The sequence below is a fragment of the Hesperophylax consimilis genome, chromosome 22, assembly GCF_061612785.1.
Source record: "Hesperophylax consimilis isolate HC1 chromosome 22, BYU_Hcon_1.0, whole genome shotgun sequence".
NCBI lineage: Eukaryota > Metazoa > Arthropoda > Insecta > Trichoptera > Limnephilidae > Hesperophylax > Hesperophylax consimilis.
In genome coordinates this window covers 2102298-2120634 of record NC_142857.1, presented here as the reverse complement: position 1 = coordinate 2120634, position 18337 = coordinate 2102298, and the positions used below count along the sequence as shown (strand labels likewise).

At 33.8% G+C, this 18337-nt stretch overlaps 2 protein-coding genes across 3 annotated transcripts in view; one reads left to right on the top strand and one right to left on the bottom strand.

The window, feature by feature from the left end:
• Window positions 1-12698, bottom strand: part of LOC149412610 (peptidoglycan-recognition protein LB-like) — a 42657-nt gene extending 29959 nt beyond the window's left edge. For both annotated transcript variants that reach the window (XM_089645544.1, XM_089645543.1), the window contains exon 1: window positions 12480-12698. In XM_089645544.1, coding sequence (XP_089501670.1) covers window positions 12480-12552 — 73 coding nt within the window. In that variant the 5' untranslated portion in view covers window positions 12553-12698. The remainder of the gene's footprint in view (window positions 1-12479) is intronic.
• Window positions 1-18337, top strand: part of LOC149412609 (trichoplein keratin filament-binding protein) — a 223230-nt gene that overhangs the window by 149296 nt on the left and 55597 nt on the right. The gene's annotated exons all lie outside the window — the stretch shown is intronic.

The following is an 18337-nucleotide window of genomic DNA, read 5'->3' as shown; positions in this document are numbered from 1 at the left end:
GGGCCAAAAAGGCCCCTTTCTCTTTCATCATGATTTTAAATATTGGTTGTAGGATAAATAGGTATATCTCTTATACTATAGTTTATATTATTTAAAAGCCGAAAGGCTTAATGATATTAATAAATAGATTTGGAAAAAATCTGCGTAAATCTCGGACAACGTCGAGAACTTCAGCTGGTTTTTTTCAATAATGACAGAAATTGCACGAGTAGCAGAATGTATTTTCATTCACTTAGCCATATCGCCGCAAGTACCTTCTTACTTTATTAATACGTATTATTATTATTGTACTCGTATCAAATGAATGACGTCATTCAATCAACACTTGAGATTTTGTTCTCCAGACTCCAGTGTGAATGCGATTGTACGTGGCTGGGTACCTAATTAATTTGTAATTGCGTCAATTATAAATAAATGCTTTATTATTATTGTATATGTAGATATTTAAAATTACAAGTACTAATATTCTATAGAAGGGTAAATAAAATTAGACATTATTATAAAAATATATTAAAAAATTTGCAAATTAAAATATTAAAATGTATACGTATAAAGTTTTATATAAAGTAGTACTGATTTGAACTGAACTAACAAAAATGACGATTGAAAAACTGGTGTCTCAATGGAGAAACATAGTTCACATTAAATGGGAATCCATGACTTCCACTGTAGAGTTTTGGAATGAAGTCATGCAATATAAAGATGCAGCTAATAATAACCCCTTCGGTGATTTATGTCAGTTTGCAATGTCTATTTTAAAATTGCCGCATTCAAATGCGGACATTGAACGTGTATTTAGCCAAATGAGTCTGGTCAAAACAAAACTCCGAAATCGTTTGGCGGTGAGAACCTTGAATGCCATTTTGTACGTGAGATTTGGCTTAAAGAGAGCAGGAAAGTGCTGTTATTCTTACACTGTTCCTGACGAAGTACTACGCTGCATTGGGACCAAAGAAAGTTACGACTCCGTCTCTCAGCCTTCCACATCAGCTGCTGTCAATGAAGAAGAAGAAGATGAAGATATTGATATTTTATTTCTAAATTAAATTTATGTTAACTTTTTTTGGCATTTTTTAAAGTAATTTTGCATTTTTCTGGCATATTTTACCCATCACTCTATTTCTCAACAAATACTGAGTTAAATTTATGTTGGCTTTTTTTTGGCATTTTTTAAAGGAATTTAGCATATTTCTGGCATATTTTTCCCATCACTCTAGCATATTTTGAAGTAGTTGAGTTGGCAACACTGATCGGGTGAGATGTGTTCAGGATGCGCCTGCCCACCAGCTGCGTGGCTTGCCAGATCGGGAGAGGCTGGCTTGGGAAGACCCTTTCACCTCTCCAACTGCCTCGCGCCGCAGTGGGAGGGATACACACTGATCCCTAGATTCCTACCCAAAGCGCATACCCTTTACCTTCCCAGAACTTCCCCTCCTTCCCCAGAGCCTCCCGTATGGGGTTAATGTAGATAAAAATCTGATTTATTAGTTTTACTACCGATGTTTTTTTTTGTTTTTAATTTTTTCCACACAAAAGTTATAATTCGTAACGTCTAAAATTTCAAAAATAGTCATAGACATATGAATATTAGTAGACCTGCCCTAAGTGATTAAAAGCGTATTATTCCCCACTCCCCATACCGGTTCCATTGGAGCCGGCTGTGCTCGCGTATGGCCTCAAGTGAATTTAGAAAACGTGACGTCATCATTCTTGTGCGAACTATGGTCGAGGCATCATCGGTTCATTTTACGAAATAACACGGCAAAATGGTGGCTTGTGGTATGAAAACTTGTAAAAATAGATGTGAAAAAGAGAATAAACCCAATTGTCGTATTACATTCCATATATAAGCATTATTTTACTTTATTTTAAGCATATTCACATCGTATAATATGGATCAGTTGTAGAAACATATACTATCACATCGAGATACGTCTGGACGCGAAACACAAAGCTGGTTGGTTGCTGGGAAGTAAATTATGAACATTTATAAAAGTGTCTTAACTAAATACGTAAACGAAATATTCGACAACGTGGCGAGTAATTTGCGCTCCCATTCATTCAAAAGCAGATTTTACTTTTAAGAACTAAATGGTGATATTATAATGCGAGATGCCTATATACTGTCAGATTGATTTACTGACGAATCACAGTCAGCTTTACCCCCCTCGTTCTTCAAAAGTTGATTTTACCCCTCATCTTTAATTTCTAGTCTATATATTCATATGTCTGTGAAAAATAGTATAATTGCAATTCAAAATTTACTTTACAGATAGACGTTGAAATAATGTTATGACCCCGTTTTATTAACAACTATTCATGCGGTTATTATAATACTATAATGTGCGAACACAAGTGACCGAACATTGTTGTTGAAATTCAGTTAATGAACCGGTCACATATACACAAATGTTATTATGATAAATATGTATTTTTACGCTATTATTATTTTAATGTAATTCATTATTTATCTCTCGTACCCGTCAAAAATCAATGTCAAACTTTATTTACTATAAGATTAGAATGAATTTCTAAATATAATATGTATATTTTTTTTCTAATTCTTCGGCTTGAACTATGTCACAATTTCTAGACATTTTGTTTTAGCATTAACAATATATCGTAATTTGTGTTTAGGAGAGAGTTAAAACAACTACCTATAACCAACATTATAACGTATACCCACGAACTGGCGATGCCTATGTGGGATTTTTTGATATTATACATATAATGAAAAATACATATGATTGTATAATTTTGAATTTTTTTATCTTATATCTGTTCTTTCTTTTTTATTTAATATAAAATTTATCTATGTAAATATATATTTTTTTTAAAAGAAAGAAACATTCCCGGGTTACGAAAAACCTGACAATATTTGAAAATCTCCTACTACCACCACAGTAAGCTGAAAATGTTGCTTGTGTTGTGATGGAGGACTTAGCCAGCCGAGGAATTGAACACACTACGCCTGGGTGGGACCCAAACGCGATGTCAACTCGGCCACCGACCGGTCATATATTTATATGTACGTAACAAAATAAAATTTTATAAATAAAAATAAAAAAAATTAAAATTGTCAATGTCTAGCGTTTATCACACATGCGCCTCAGAGGTCTGCCATTTATAGGTACAGCATTTAGTCTACTTTCACTCTTCCTCTGCCAGTTCCTTGCCTCACTGATATACATCCGTGTTGGTAACAGAATTCCCTTGTGGACTGTTGGCCCCACTTTCTGCTGGTTCCTTTCCCATAAGTTGAGGATCAGTTCGGCAGTTCGGCTCGCGTATGTATACGTAGCAATAGTTACACAGAATAGCAATAGTTACGCTGAGCATAAGTTTTTTCAATGTTACCGTTCAGGGATAAATTATCAAGTAATTTCGCCAATTCCTCTCCTACATACTTTAGGAAACGAATATACATACAAATGATATGAACATTTTTATCATTACCAATTGGATGGTTAAAATACACCTAAACAACTTTTTCATGTCAAAATATTATTTCCGATAATTTTATATATTTTGCTGTCGGATTGTAAACCATTGCAATGTATAAGTAATTATTTTATGCAACAATTGTTTATTGTAACAATTTCGTGTACCTAATGTAAAAGTCCCATGTAGGTGTAAAATAATTATGTATGTATATTTAATTACCAATACGTTCGCATATACCTGCGTTATTGTATCTGTGGACCTACTAATTTATTACTAAATACATATTTTTGAATTTCTCTTTTGTTTTCGGGAAAGAATGGAAATATTGGAAGCGGAAATTAATCCACTTATTGATATTCGATCGAGCTGAAACTCGTCAGATAGACTCGTTGTCGATGACAATACATTCTTTCATAAATTTATCTTAGGCTCCAGCATATCCAATTTCTACCGATTTATAACAAATTTCTCCAAAAAAAAGAGTTATTTTTGAAGATAATATGTCTTTTGAAGATAATAATCTTTAATAGAATATGGTATCATAGCATGGGGAGGAGCAAACGCTGCCGCCATTGATCCAATATCTAAAGCTCAGAAACTTATAATAAATATTATCCTCAAACTACCAATCACAAGCAGTTGGGATGAAATCTTTAGAAAAATCTGTGTTATGGACATTAGGCAACTTTATGCCAAAAACATACTAACATACCTCTTCAAACACAAAACTACTTTTGACAATGTCCAAACTGCTCGTGATACTAGAACCAAAGGACATAATTTCTTACAAATCCCTTTCGCTAAAACAACTTTTGGCCAGAGAAATTTTAGATATTTTGCAACAAGGCTATATAATGCTCTCCCACTAGCCATTAGACTGAACGATTTTTTTTGAAATATAAAACAGACATCAAGTCTTGGATCATCAGCCAAGACAGATCCATGATCAAAAATTTTATAAAAATCCCTGCATAAGTATGTACTCCAACTAGATGCTGATTAACAAATTTATCATTTATTATTATTATTTATTACTTTGTATCCTTTTCACAATGTCATTTAATGTAATGAAATATTTTATGTATAAAAAAAATGTTAACATTAATTCATGTATCAAATACGTCTGTCTCGACACAGGTTTATCCTAGTGAGACAGACATCGAAAAAAAAAACCTGTAAAAAAACTTTATATTGATAATAAAAAAAAATAAAAAAAATAAAAATGCATAAACGTATGCAGAAACGTTAATTATATGAAATTCCCTCGATTGAAAAAAAAATCGCGAAATAAACTCCGAAAATTATTAAAAACACGTTTTGTTTGCATGACAAAATTCATAGTGTATCTTTAAGTGCTACTAAAGCATTTGTCTAGAGATTTTCGCTCTATTTCACCAATTTTAATATTTTCACCATTTTCGCTTAATTATTATCATTTTTTAATATTAGCGCGCTCCCTCTAACAATCGTATTTACATATATCCCTTTCAAACCATCTTTGAACGCTAACTACGGGGCCTTAAATCAGATGACATGAAAGCAGTTAATATGTGAAATAAATGTCCTACCCGATAGGCATTTGGCAAGGTTGTTAGCGCGGTTGACTCCAAATATGATTTAAGATTTTCAAGGCCAAGTATTTTTGTTATTTGTTTTTGGGGTGTTATGCCGTGTTGCGCTAACTCCTTACAGGGCAGATGTATGAATGATGATGGACACTGTAACGCTGTCCGAAACGTTGGCTAAAGAAGGAGTTAGCGCAACACAGCATAACACTCCAAAAACAAATAACAAAAAAAACCGTTGACTCCAGTTCCTAGGAAGGAAGGTACAATCCTCAAAAGAAGTTGATTTTTATTTATATATTTTATTTTACTTTATTCTAGAAAGTAAACAATTCTAAACACACTTTTGACATAATATATTTCGTGTTTGTTTTTATTTTGGTTTACTGGTTTGCATAAACCAATGAAGTTTCCATGTAAAATGTATGTATGTAGTTTTTCGGAATTAGATTTAGAAGTGACCACGGCATGTGTGTCAATGTTTTTCGCATAATATTTATTCATAAACAACAGATTTGCCCAATCATATTAGTTGAAATTCCATCGATCCTGTATTCATTTTAAATGTTGTAGTTATAAAATATCTCACTCTCACATTTGAACTTTTGATTGCTCGTCTAACGCGAACAAAAACAACTATCAATTCATATTATTTAAAATGAAAACGTAATGGCGTCTCTTTCCACTGAACGAATAATAATAAAGAAGTGTTTTACATGAATATACCGTTTTGAAAGAAAGCTGAGCGCGAGCCACACGAGTATTGCTAATTTACCCAAATCGAAATTCTTTACAGGCTTTAAGGCTGGCCCTTAAGAGTCTCTTCAAATTATTCGTAATCCGGTTAAAACAGTTTTGCAGGCCCTTAACTAATGAATTGATAGGTTTCCTGATACACTTTGAGTAAAATACGAATTTACTATCAAAATGTCGGAACACTTGTTCATAAAAATCCTAATATTTTCGCATTTCATTATTATATATTATTAAGGCAAATGCAAGTGCATCAACACGTGTTTCGATATATTAAGAATTTACTAAAAGTTTTTCAGGAAACGGCCTGCAATCCCTTTTTTAACCGGATTACCAATAATTTGAAAAGATTTTTAATTAGTATTTAGCAATACTTAAGCGCAGTCCTGTTATAACGCGACCTTTTTTTTGTATTTCGCCTGTCTGTAAATTTGTTGGTACGTTCCGTTTTAAGATTGTGGTCGTTTTCATAATTCAGTAAAGATTATTTTTTCAAATGTGAAATGACTTCTTCGTGTTTATTTGGACTTTTTTGTTTGCTTCTTTTTTTTTAAATATTATGGTACCTGAAGAAAGTTTGAAAAGAGAATTATCATTGAGATAGTGACGTTTCTTTGGAATTTATAAAGTTAAATAAAATATATGGTTTATATCTCTGTAGGTACGTATTTAAGTACCTACTTACAAATTTTATGATTTTTGAATAAGGGAAAATAAGGAACATACTTTTTGGGTGCGATGTCTACTCTCCACAGATCGACCAATATTCTGTTCTTAGGCCCCCGATACGATTTCGGGCCTCCGTGGTCAAGGGGTAAGGCTCTTGACTAGCAAGCTGGAGGTCGTGGGTTCAAATTCTGGCGTGCGCAAGTAAATTTTATTGGGGATGCCACCGTCTCACTGGCTCCAGACGATTAGGAACAGTTGGTGCTCTTGTGCGGTTTCACACAAAAAAGGATAGTCCAATGAAATTGATTTCAAGAAAACAATTCTATATTTGAAAATGTTTCATCAATTTCACCAGAAGTAATGACAATTGAGCTTACTTGGTGTACACGGATACTCCCAGAACACATTTCTATCGGTTGATCTCTTCAGTGTCTCGAGCCCATGTAATTATGATCTCTACAAAAAAGTTGTGTGCTATTCATTGAGTTATATATAAATAGAGTCTACATTCCTTGCAATATCAGTGTGAAATTTACTAATTTTTTTTTTTATTTACATTTAATCCAAACCTTGAGGAAAATAATTTACCTCAGCGCCTGTGTCATCTTTGGGGATGCTGTGTGGAAGGCCTTTTTAAGGAAAAGAAGGAGTGAACCTGGGTCTTGAAGAGACCCATGTTTATAGGAGGGAGGAATCACGGAAGCCGGCAAATCGTTCCGTAGCCGAACTGTAGAACAATCCTTCTCGCATGACAATTGTCAACTCTGTACAAATGTAGGGTGAGCGTTTAGTGTGTTTTCCGATTATGCACAGGTGCCTTAGAGACCAATGACGCTAGTTCCTCGGTGCATCTTCCATTGATATACCGGTAGAACAACGACAACACTCTTACCCGACGCCTGTACTTATAAAGCCTGAGCAATTCGTTTCTGATAAGAGAATCTAATTATTTTATAGCGATTGATAAAATCGATTCGGTTTCGATGTCTACATGTTTATTAATCGAATGATGTTACGAACTTTTTTTATTGTACGCAAATGCCGCCACATCTGTAATGTATTTCCAGTTTACAGGCCGGCATAGTCCAGTGGTAACGCATTGGACTGCCATTCCGAAGGTCGCGGGTTCGAACCCGGCGTGCGCAAATAAATTTTATTTGATTAATTTGTGTTATTTCACAATTAATTAATTAAAATTAAAATAATATATAGTATATTTGCGGCACGTTCCAGAGTGGAAGATACTACCAGTATCGCCCTGGTGTAAGACCACCATTCAGAATTGAAACGTTGCTCCAAATGGCTTTAGCCGTGTTTAGTGACTAGATCTGAATAGCCAGGTACTTCCCCACCTTCCTCTTTCCCTTCCCCACTTACCTTCAGCCTCACAACATCCCCCAATTGGGGATGCCATAGTCTCACTGGCTCCAGACGGGAGCAGTTGGGACTCTTGTGAGGTATTCACTATAAAAAAAAAATAACTTCTATAAGCAGAGAGTTGCATTGCTACTAAATTAACCTTTCATGTCTGGGAAATCTCTCCGTCTTCGGCCACTCATGTGGTAGAATTTATTACAAGTAAACTCTTTAAACTTGCCTTCTACTTTGTGTGAACGATACAAATGTAGTTAATTAAATTCTCATATTACAGTTTGTTTTAATCCCGAAAAGATCTACGTAAACACCACTCTTAAACCTCTTATTTCATATTTAATAAAATTTTAAAGTATCTACACGTTCTTGTAGGTTTGCCATAAATCATTCGTTTCGAGATTGCTTCACTTACGCTTCGAGGCATTGACATTTGATAGTAATGATTTTGATGAACAATGCTTAATACATTATCCGAAGTTATACAGGGTGTCCGGAAACTCGTAGTACAAGCGGGAAACTGGTGAATCTACATCACATTTGGAGTCGATTTTGTAGTATATTTTTTTTTTATTTGAGCTTTCGTTATCGAGTAAATCGAGTTTGAAGTTGATTTTTTTTTTTATTTTTTTTTATCAAATTCTTATTAATTATTACTGAAGATCAAAGTACACAACTAATTAAAACTATTTGAAAGTAAAACAAATGAAGAAACTCGGATTTGAAGCATTATTTTGAAATCACCCTTCATTTAACCCGGTGTAATCATAAAATATTTCTGCTCTGCAGGGTTAAAACATCTGTTATTCAACCCTAAACACCAGAAAAAACTTTAACCCTAAAATAGCCAAAAAATATTTTTTTTGGTTTTTTTTTTTTTTTTTTTGAAAATGCTCAAATCAAAAAACTTTATGTTTATTTGGGTTCCCCATGTGGTGTAGATTCTCCAGTTTCCCGCTTGTACTACGAGTTTCCGGACACCGTGTATAATGTATTATGTATGTATCTTCTATCTATATCAGTGTTTCCCAGCCTACTTTATGCGATGCCCCACCGTAGTCTTTTCAAAAGTCAGATGCCCCACCGGCATCTTTATTAAACAGCAGGTAAATTTTAAAATCATATTGTAATATGTTTGTAAACATATGAACCCCTAATGAAATTAAATAAAACCTATTCTAATACGTATATTATTCAGTTACGCTTGCTACAAAGAAATTTTATGTCCGGGTCAAACTTAGTTAATTTCAGTCTTATTTATTTATTTAAAAAAAAAAAAAAAAAAAAATCAGTCTTATGTAGGTCCCCTCTTTTAGTTATGTCCAATCGATTTCGTTTTTTAGTGAGTAAATCGCTTATGGTTCTAAAACCACATTCCACCAAATGAGTTGAGGGAATGGGTAGTAATAATTTTCTGGCATGCAAAGTAATGTTAGGATATTTTGTGTTAGTTTCTTCGCAAATCCTTAGTGTAAGTTTCTTCTTTAAGCCTTTATGTCGCAAAGGATAAACCATTTTCATGTTCTTACTGCGATAATTCATGTTCACAGAAGTCACGTTTAATGAGACACAATAGCACTCATATTTATGATAAACCATTCTCATTTTCTTAGTGTAACTATTCATGTTCACAAGTCAAGCTTAAGAAGACACATTCGCACTCATACTAAGCAAAATCCATTCTCATGTTCTTACTGTGATCATTCATGTCCACGGATATCCAGCTTATTGTTACAAATTCGCACTCATGCTTAGGAAAAATCATTTCAATCAGAAAATTTGACACAGCGTTGAATTCGAATACGATTGTGTTTTTATAAACCTATATTATATAGATGTCAGCTGTGACAGGTAAAAACTTGACATTTTTGAAAAAACTGTGCCATCTGTTGGACTTAAAAGAAAAACGTGATATTGTTTCTCTATCTGCACAGACAGACCAATCCACAGCTACACGTGACGGGGTACAGTATTACAAATATGTGGAATGAGGAAAATATTTTACTCAAATTTGAGTAATTGTTATTATTATCGGTTCATCTTTGTGTGCATTTAGCACTGTGTTGGCACATAACCCACATATATATACATATTCATAATTATTGCAATTACTATGTAATGTAACTGAACGACACGATGAATCACACATGCAAATACGTTTTTCTCAAAAATATTATAATGTGTATTGCGAATTAAACAAACTTGTTATTAACGTCGCAAAATGCAATAAATTAACATTTACACGTAATAAAAATAAAATATCCTTTGTAAACACACTAAACGGCACACACATCAATGAAGTAAAATATATCAGGGACCTTGGGGTAACACTGGATGTTAAATTAAACTTTATCCAACACACTGATGACATCATTAACAAAGCAAATAAAATGCTGGGATTTATAATTCGCATAGCAAAACCCTTCCACAACATAAACACTCTATATTCCCTTTACACCTCATATATTCGCCCGCACCTGGAACACTGTACACCGATCTGGATTCCTTTATACCAAGCCCATATCGAAAGAATAGAAAGAATTAAAAAAAAAAATTTTAAACACGTAATTTATAAGCTAAACTTACACATCTCAAATTATACCGAATCCATTAAATTTCATAATTTTAACTCCCTCCAAACACGACGTCTAATTTTTGATCAAATCTTATTGTTTAAAATCCTAAATAACGGTCTGGACTCACCAGAACTTCCCAATTTAATAATCCGTCTAGATCAACCCGACAATCTGATTTATTTTATCTACCGTAGTGTAGAACAAACATTCGAAAAAATTTCCCAATTCCTCGTATATGTGCACAATATAATAAAAAATTTTACAGCATTGACATTTTTGGTAATAACCTAAAGAAATATCGATATGAAGTAATGCGTACGATCGATCGATTATTAATATGAGAGTATGGAATGTTTAGGGAGCCTCTCCTATCCTCTTCCTATTTTCCTCTTCCTCTCCCCTTCCTTTAACACCAAATTAATTTTAAGATATTAAAACTTCATTTCCAATGAACTTTAGCATAAGAAACTTCTGTGCCTTGACTTCAGTTAATTTGTATATTTATATCTATCATTGTATATTATGTAAAAGCTGTTTGTTTCTTACAAAAGAAATAAATTATTCTGGACATACAATAAGTGTGCTTTACGCAGAGTTTTTCGAAATCAAATGTAGAGAGTAATTTTCCTTTTATTATGAACGTCAAGTGTTCAAAATTTCGTCAAGAAATATTAAAATTCTGCTAAGCGGTGAAGATAAGGTGCTCTTGTTTTGAAGGTCAGGTGTGCTAAATTCCATCAATCTCAGAATAAAACGTGTCAAATAAAATCCACTCCTCTCCCGACACTCCACAGACACTCTTCTTTAGATAAATTAATATTTTGTTTCTTTTCATAAATTGATAACTAACATATTCCAGCTTGAGCATTTTTATGTTGTGTAGTTTCAGGTGTAAATAATAGATATATTATAAGTGCGAAAATAGAAACTTCCAATTATCCCTGCAATCGAAAATAATGAGTTTGTTTCTTTCTTTTGGAGGACAATTTGATCAATTTTGGACAATAATTTGTAATCCCACTATCATTATCCCGAAATGCGTTTTGTAAACTCACTGGGAATATTATATTATAAATTTGTTATCATTTTGAAATGTATTATCTTGTAATAAATTTATAGTTATATTAAACTGCAAAGGATACAAACATGATACAAGGACACAAGTAAAAAATGCTGATTTTGAGATAGTGATCAATTTCTTTAGAAATAATTATTGTGGTCTGCTCCTGTTTCAATAGAGAATTAACTCAAATACAGGGTGTCCGGGGGTAAAGTGCACTAACTTTGGGAGGTGATTCATGATGGTAGAAAAAAATGGATAAATAACTTTTTAGAAATTTCAACATTTTTTTTCCATAGAAGAATATTTATTTTCCCATACAAACAATTTAAGTTTTTTTTCCTAAATCTACCTGAAACGTTGAAATTTCAAAAAAGTTTTTTTACGTCTAAAATCTTGTAGAATCACACCCCGAAGTTAGTGCACTTTACCCACGTACTCCCTCCTGTATTGTCTATTATTACACAAACAAAAAACGTTGAAAATGAGTTGAAATAGTGTTAATTTTGCATTTTCATTAACTATCCCGCAGCCAAGTGGGGGAGTAGGAAGTACCCAAAATTACCATCCTCCTTATATTAGCTCAAATACTTGACGTATCATTTTAGTATTTTACCTATTTCTGCGCAAATACATAAGTTAGAATTTAAAAATTGACTGAATAATTGGGATTTCTATAGTTTAAGAGCCCATAAGACAGAAAATGCATGAGGTCGTCGGAAGTCCCACTTGGTTATAGACGTTTTGTATCGCATCTCGGCCTGTCAAGAGTTAAAATTTAAGAGAATCCCAAGCGCGCCATTACTATGTGTTTCTTTTAACTATAAAATTTGGGAAAATCTCTAGTACCTAAATGTTAGTTTGTTTATTCACCTGAGCCACTTTCATTATAATAAATTTTAATTTAAAAAAATAAGGTTTCTCATTTAAAACACCATTTTTAGGAATTATGATTTTTTTAAATATCTCAATATCGTTATTGACTTATGACAAAATTTCAATTATACGTGTATGACAGGTATTATAAAAAAACGAACTTACCCTCTGGCACAACGTGTGTGGCACTCCACCCCACCAGGGATATCCCAACCAGTAACAATATGACGATAGACATCGTCAGCACCAGTATTACAACAGCTTTGGTATTCAGCTTGAAACTTTTTACACAGTCGGCACAAACTGGCACTTTTGATTTGCGCTAAGTTGATTATTTTATAATCTCCACAAATGTATGAAGTAGTACCTATGTCTTCACAACGCTATAGCTCAACTGTTTGTGATTGGAGCGTATCTCGGGGCTGGCTATATATACGCGATCTACTATTCGTATATTAGCGGTTTTTTCATAGCCTCAACAAACAACAGCCTTTATGGGTGGTTGATAAAGTGCTTTTGATGTTGGTTGATGGTTGGAGTAATGATTTTAGTTATTTTGATCACTGGTTTTTATAATTTTGTGCGAATATCCTAGCCTCTTCACTGCCAGAAGTCTCCTAATTTGTGAATAATATAATTTTTATTTATTTTTAATTTCTGTGTGAGTACCGCACAAGAGTCCCAACTCCTCCCAACCGTCTGGAGCCATTTGACTAGGGAAGGAGATTGGGAAGAGGAGGTCAGGAAGTTCACGGCTGTTCAGGTCTGGTCAGCAAACACGGCTAAAGCCATTTAAAGCAACGTTTGGATTCTGAATGATGCCTTTTTCACCATATTGTAGAATGGTAAGATCTAGTATTCTCGAGCATTTTCTCGGTATCGTCCCGGTGGAAGGGCACCATTCAAAATCGAAACGTGTCGCTTGAAATGGCTTTTACTGTGTTTCGTAAGATCTGAATTGCCAGGTTGAAAAAAACATTATTTTCAAGTTATTCCATAGAGAATTCTTGAGGTTTATATTTAACAAAAATTGTTATTTATTTCAATAATTAACATTTATTTACCAACTCTTTTTTTCTGCATTGGAAATTAATTCCCCTCGGGGCCTATGACATCTTTGGGGATGCTGTGTGGAGGATCTTTTTAAGGAAAGGAAGGAGTATTTCTTAAAAAAAAATTTTTAATGATGAATAAATCATTAATATTTTTTATCATTTTTTTTACACTAACCCATAGCTATTTCATCTTTGGGGATGCTGTGTGGAGAGTAAGTTTAAGAAAAAGAAAGGAGAGGAAGTTCTGAGACGGAAAATGAGGGGTGGGTAGATCTAGGGATCAATCTGTCCAGGAGTGATGGACGAATGATCTATCGCTCCCACTGGGCGCTAGGCCATGGCTCAAGAGAGAACAGTTGGAGAGGTCAAAGGGTCTCCCCAAGCCAGCCTCCCCCGATCTGGCACGCCACGTAGCTGGCGGGCAGGCGCATCCTGAACACACCTCACCCGATGATCCCGGGACCCCCGTTAAATTACCAAACACATTTGGGGTGACCAATGGCAGAGGTGTTGGTTATCCAATAAATGGTTCCCGGGGCGGCGGTACCAAAACCCGCCGCCCGAATTGTGTAAACCGGCCGCGATTAAACTTAATTATTAAGTACTAACTTCTATACAAATATTTCATTACGTACGTACTAATATTTGTACTTCACAACATTGAGACATAACCCACGAAAACTTCCTTAACAATTAAAGGGAGTTTATTGAACATTTTGAAACCTTTATAATAAATATTGTTTTGCGTTGTCGATAAATTTGTCTAAAGAAAGTCTAAAGTCGTTGCAGCGTCTCGTAGGATAGCCATGGACTGTACTATTTATACTAACACTTTTGAACATATAATCTAGTAACATTTTATTTTTTTAATTTGCATATAAATATTAGGGTGGTTCATAGACTAAATACATATATACAAATACATCAATGGGGTGGTTACATAATATTTCATCAAAATGAAAATTCAACACACCTTTAAGGGCGAGTTCCAGGATCTACAGCTCTGTTAAGAACCAGGATTGCAGGACTGAGGGAAAGGATAAACCATTCCAGAAACATTCTTATCATAGAATAGCGTCTGACTTCAGGATCGAGCATTGAAGACCATTGGAGAAAGATACTTGCTCCCACAATGTTAGATCCGATGGATTCCCGTTGTTCTCTGCTTTAATTTAATTTCATTTTCAATTTAATTTTTAATTTTTTAATCTCTTTTTATTTATTTTACTATATGTAAATACTATCTGTACTTTTATCCTCTATGGGATGTGTGGGATTGCACTAACCTCCCCGCATACTGGAATAAAGAATTTATTTATTTAAAAAGTGATATAGAGTCATTAAAAGTGATGAAACAAAAACTATGTTTAATAGTTACCTATGTAACCTATTTAACCTAGTTTTTGTTTCATCACTTTTCATGACTTTATATCATTTTTTGTAGGTGTAGGTTTGTAGATTAAAAAGTGATATAGTCATTAGAAGTAATGAAACAAAAACTTAGTTTAATAGTTACCTATGTAACCTATTTAACCTAGTTTTGTTTCATCACTTTTCATGACTATATATCACTTTTTGTAGGTGTGTTGAATTTTCATTTTGATGAAATACTCAGTCACTCTCTGTTATGAATTATTTCAATTCTTTTATCTTGCGTTTTATTGCTCAAAAAAATTATTATTTTTGTGAATTAACCGACCGGTAAATTTGATCATGTCATCATTATGATGCTATACATAAATTAGCCAAGTGTTATTGTTTGATAACTATATGAGTAACTACGGCTTCAAGGGGGTAATAGAAAAAATATACCGAACGATAGTATTTTAAAACTCGTGTGAGTAATACCACGTACATAATTATACGTATTATTGAAAGAAGCTATCAAGATAATAATATTATAATGAAATAATTATTATGTTCCACGCCCACAAATGCTTCGTCATTTTTATCTCTCCATTCTCCATTCACTGCTGTACATCACAATGTTATTGTTAAAAAACTACATTATATCGACTTTAATTCTACTCCCTATCTCATTCCAGTGCAGAGATATTGCGTTTAGTATTCCTCAGGCGTCCCCGACTTCTACCATTCAAACAAACGTTAAAATTTTCAGCGATATCAGTCGACTATTGGAGTTTTTCGAGCGTCAACATATGCCAGATGAATTTTTATACAGGGTTTTCCAATAAGAGGTGTTATTTTGATATTCAATCGTAAAAGATCAATGGTTTCGTTGCTTGTGTGGCACGTAGCGCCGTCTTGTTGAAAGTAAACGTTGTCCAGATCAATACCATCCAATTCCGGCCATAAAAAATCATCAATCGATCCAATCGCAATCCATTCACCGTAACTGTTGCTCCAGCCTCATTTTCGAAAAAGTAAGGTCCAATGACTCCGCCGGACCATAAACCGCACCAAACAGTCACACGTTGAGAAAAGAGATGCTTTTCAACAATAACTCTTGGGTTTTCCGAGCCCCTGATGCGACAATTTTGATTGTTGACGAAGCCACCGAAGTGGAAATGGGCCTCATCACTCAAGATGATTTGCATTTGATTCACTCAAGTGACTTTTAATAATTGTAATGCGTGGGTGAAGCGTGTATCGTTCCATTTTTATTAATGGCGTAGTTTCTACTTGTCAAATGTCAAAAAATGACAGCTTCAAAAGTAACATCTACCGAAATAGCGAGCTATTCAAAATAACACCTCTTATTGGAAAACCTTATATATTAGGATTTATTCGCTAAACAGAATATTAATATAAATGTGATCTATGTAAATTCATGCATCCCCTCTATTAAGAAAAAAATAAATTATGCAGTTTTTTTTAAAGACCTTTGTATAAATTTTAATGTTAATATTTTTATGAACCTACTGTGAGAAAACTATTTGCAATTTATAAGATTTACCCCTGAAATACCTATATCATGGGTAGGGTCCTAGAAAAATCGCGTTACTTTATTCTTCCGCGCTTGTCATAACCATTCAAAACTATTCATGATAAAGTAATATTAAATAAAATATTACATTCTTATTTTGAAATTCATGCCAAAAAAACGCGTTAAAAATTCGCTTTATTTGCCAGAAAATTGTGAAATTCTCATTATCCTCGTGAAAATGACACAATTTGATTGAATTTCACGTTAAAAATTATTTTTTCTAAATAATTCCACTAAATCGTGATTTAATGAACTATAACTTACCTAATCTTCTTCGGGTACCTTTTTTTAAATTATTATCAACAGCGGAAAATCTGTGTGCTAAAGCAGCAAATCTCTCGAAAGGTGAGCGCAGGCGTTATGAAATTTTCACAGGTCTCTCATGAATAGTCAACTCTTCAAGTAACTATTTTCAAATAACGTAACTTCATTTTTGTTATGATCTATATATACAAATTTGAAATTGCGATTTACGCGTGGGAAAAATACAACACACCGCGTTGTTTGTTCAATAAGGAAAATTGCTGTTAAAATTTCTGGCGAAGCTGTTACATAATTAATTGATTATGTCAGGTGAAAGAGATGTGAGCTTTGTAAAATGATTTATCGGAAACATTTATAAAATTTACGTCTGGCGGCATCTTTAATTTCAGGTAAAACATTATTACCTCGTATTCCTAAAACAGCCTTCATACCTTTACCGGAGTATAATATTGAGAATTAAAATAATTAATACTAGAAGTAAGTTGACCGGTCGGTGGCCAAGTTGACATCGCGTTTGGGTCCCACCCAGGCGTAGTGTGTTCAATTCCTCGGCTGGCTAAGTCCTCCATCACAACACAAGCAACATTTTCAGCTAACTGTGGTGGTAGTAGGAGATTTTCAAATATTGTCAGGTTATTCGTAACCTGGCAATGTTTGAATTTCTTTAAAAAAAAATGTAGTAAAAAACATTTAATTTTTAAATGGTTCGCCATTTGAATATAGTATTGGGTTAGCGAGAAAAAAAATCTATTATATCATTTGTACATAATACTATGTTTTTGTCAGCAGTGAAAAAATATCTGATTCAAAACGTTAAAAACTCGGTTAGGTTTTTTTTTTTAAATATTTTTTTTTCTTCTTAATTTTATTAATATTAAAAGATTACAATTTTGGTGACTTTTTCAACTAACATACTAGGCTCATGCCCGTATTATGAGCAAGATTATAATATAAAGATAAGGTTAGGTTAGGTTAGGAGTTGACATTATTTGCTGATCAATCTTTGTCTACACTGAAAAAAAGGAGCACGGATTTTTTATTAAGTACTGTTAAAAATGTGACTGCATGACCATTTCCTAGTAAGATATAAGTCATTCAGAAAATATCTGAACAAGTTTTCATGTAGGTGACGTTGTCCGAATAAATATAATGGGAGGAGATGCGAAAATATTATTATTTTAGTAATACGTGTTCCGACTTCCTCGTAACATATTCGTGCTTTTCTGATAGATTGTTATGTAGTCCCGTTTTTAACAGGAAAACGAATAATTTTACCAGATTTTTAATAAATTAACAATATTTCAAATCAGCATGTTGTCTCCGTGTACTTGCTGACCACAAGTGGCTGCTCAACCGAAATTTAGAGTTGACCAAAATCTCAATATCATGCTGACCATTTAAATGATAGCCTGTAATACCGAACGTAGATGACCCATCTTGCTATAAGGCCTTTTCTCATCCATAAAAATGAATCTCGTATGTGTATAAAGATAAATAATATCTCTTTCTTGGTGTGTGGTGGTGCGGGGATCTCCCCTAAAGCCTGTTATATCGGCGCGTGTTTACTGTCCACTGTCTACGTGCTGCTTGTTATTTGACCCCGGAACCGTTCACAACATCATATACATCGTCTTTGTTGTTATAGCCGATTATAAAGAGGATCTCGACACCCTTGAAAAGGGGAAACTTACGTAGGTATCAGATGCGGCCCGTGACAGCAGTGCATTTTGCATTTTGCAAATCAATCAATGGGGGGT